Source organism: Phragmites australis, chromosome 11, assembly GCF_958298935.1.
Source record: "Phragmites australis chromosome 11, lpPhrAust1.1, whole genome shotgun sequence".
Taxonomy (NCBI): Eukaryota; Viridiplantae; Streptophyta; class Magnoliopsida; order Poales; family Poaceae; genus Phragmites; species Phragmites australis.
The window spans coordinates 30,355,565-30,357,682 of NC_084931.1; the positions used below are offsets into that span (position 1 = coordinate 30,355,565).

The window sequence follows — 2,118 nt, forward strand, 5'->3', positions numbered from 1 at the left end:
CCACCGCTGAAGAGGTTCACGAGGATGACAACGTGTTGATGGGTACGTTGCTTATGCATTCAAATTCTGTTGTTGCTCCTGCAGTCGTTCTTTTCGATTCTGAAGCTTCTCACTATTTTGTAGCGACGAGTTATACACGACGACACGGGTTGAGAATCGGCACCACCCCTACGCCTTATCTTATAGATGCACCCGGAGTTAAGGTTCTTATTAAGCAATGCGTGTCCAACGCATCGGTGATTATCAACGAGATACCTTTCTGTGCCAATTTGTTAGTGATGGACTCAAAGGGGATAGATGTCATATTGGTGATGAATTGGCTTACAAGAATGAAGCTGTCATGGATTGTTCTCAGCGGATCATCACCCTTAATGGTCCGTTTGGCACCCGAATTCATGACTATTTAAGTAGCATCCTCTACACCATATTTTTTTTTAAAGAAATTTTCATGACTATTTAAGTAGTGTTTTGAATTTTAAGAACATTGTAATACGATATTTTTTGTCGTCCTTTCATCGGATGATAGGAATCTACCTTCGTGATTTTTCAAAACGATAGCTTATATTTGTAATTTTGTGATTTAAACAATAAAAAATCAATTCAACGGGGATTTGTCGTTTGTCCATTGATCTCACATTCTCACTGTGTAGTGTAATGTTAGAACACCGCTGCCTAAGCAAACCCGTGACTGTTCCACGCCACCATCCCCCAGTACACAGCAGAACAGCATACAACAAAAGAAGGGCGGCACTGTCAGATATTTGAATTCTAGAAACTGTAGATTTTTGGAATCTGCAGCGCCCACTGCCATGCATACAAACCGCCATATCAGACGATTGGAGCCACGCGAATCTCGCTTCCCATGCCGCAAAACAACATCTCACGCGGGACTGTACTCTAGCTTTACTTAATCCATTATAGCGCGGCGAACAAGATCGCCTCAGACCTCGGTGCACGCCGCGCGTGCCGTCGGTGCAACTTGGCGCGTACGTACAATGAGCAGCACACCAACCACGACGTGCCAATCGCCGATCGGCATTCGAATCAGCTCTGCATCGAGCTCAGAAACCAGCCAATGGGACTCGTGGAACGCATTGACGATGGCGGGGGATGTTTGTCGCGTTGGTGGCGGTATCAGATGATCAGCGCCGGCCCAGCGGGCGTCTGCCGGAGGCGCCCGGGCGGGGCAGCTGCAGGTTGATGTACTCGAACAAGACCTGGCGGAAGACCTTGACGATGCAGTCGTGGTGCTCGTCCGCGTTCAGGGAGAGGTAGCACGCCAGCAGCCGCTCCAGCTCCTCCGACTGCGGCGCGCCCCCGCTGCCAGTAGTGCTCGCGATCATCTCCACCATAGACTCCCGGAACGCCCGCTGCGGGTCCCGCGTCCGCCGCACCACCGCGAGCCTCTCCAGCTCCGGCGCCACGCCACGCGGCGACCGCACGCGCACCCGCGGTGGCATCCTCCGGTAGAACGACGACCTCCGCCCACTGCTGCTAAGGCGGCGGCTGCTGCGGCGTCGCCGGTGCCGCCTCACCTGCGCCGCTCCGGCGTCCGTGTCTGGCGCCGCAGTGGCGGGGGCGGTCCGCGGCTGGCGGGCCGGGGAGCCGGCGAGGGAGAAGGGGATCAGGTGGCCGAGAGGCGGGAGCTCGCGGTCCCCGCCGAGGGAGCAGTGGCGGCGGCGGTGTTGGCTGTGGCGGCGCGCGGCGACGGCGTCGGCATTGTCGTTACCAACCGACAGTCGCCGCGGGACGACGTCCGTGGCGGCGGGCGAACGACGCGGCGGGCTGGGCCGGCCGGGCGTGACCACCACCGGGCTCGGGCTGGTGCGCTTGGGGAAGCACGACGGAAACGCGGGAGCCGCGGCGCTGTTCTTGGGCGGGAATGCGGCTGCGTGCTTAGCAGCCGCACCAGGCTTCTCCTTCGCCGTGAGCTTGGCGAGCCACGAGAGAGGCGAGAAGGAGAACGCCCTGCCCTTGCCCTTGCTCCCTCTCTCCCCTTCATCTTCTTGCACGCACTGCGCATTTTGCGCTGCATGCTGCTTCCGGGTCCCCCATCTCATGGCTAGCTACTTCTTGGTACCTACCAAGCTCGGTGTCACTTCGTGCCTGGCGTGTGAG

At 57.3% G+C, this 2,118-nt stretch overlaps 1 protein-coding gene across 1 annotated transcript; it reads right to left on the reverse strand.

The window, feature by feature from the left end:
* Positions 1 to 626: 626 nt before the first annotated feature.
* On the reverse strand, positions 627 to 2,118 carry LOC133885582 (transcription repressor OFP1-like). The gene has a single exon (XM_062325310.1). The coding sequence runs from the start codon at positions 2,058 to 2,060 to the stop codon at positions 1,143 to 1,145; it is 918 nt and encodes a 305-aa protein (XP_062181294.1). The 5' UTR covers positions 2,061 to 2,118; the 3' UTR covers positions 627 to 1,142.

What these genes read in the sequence shown, in the direction of transcription:
- LOC133885582 (XM_062325310.1), bottom strand. Translation starts at nt 2,060, where the DNA reads ATGAGATGGGGGACCCGGAAGCAGCATGCAGCGCAAAATGCGCAGTGC.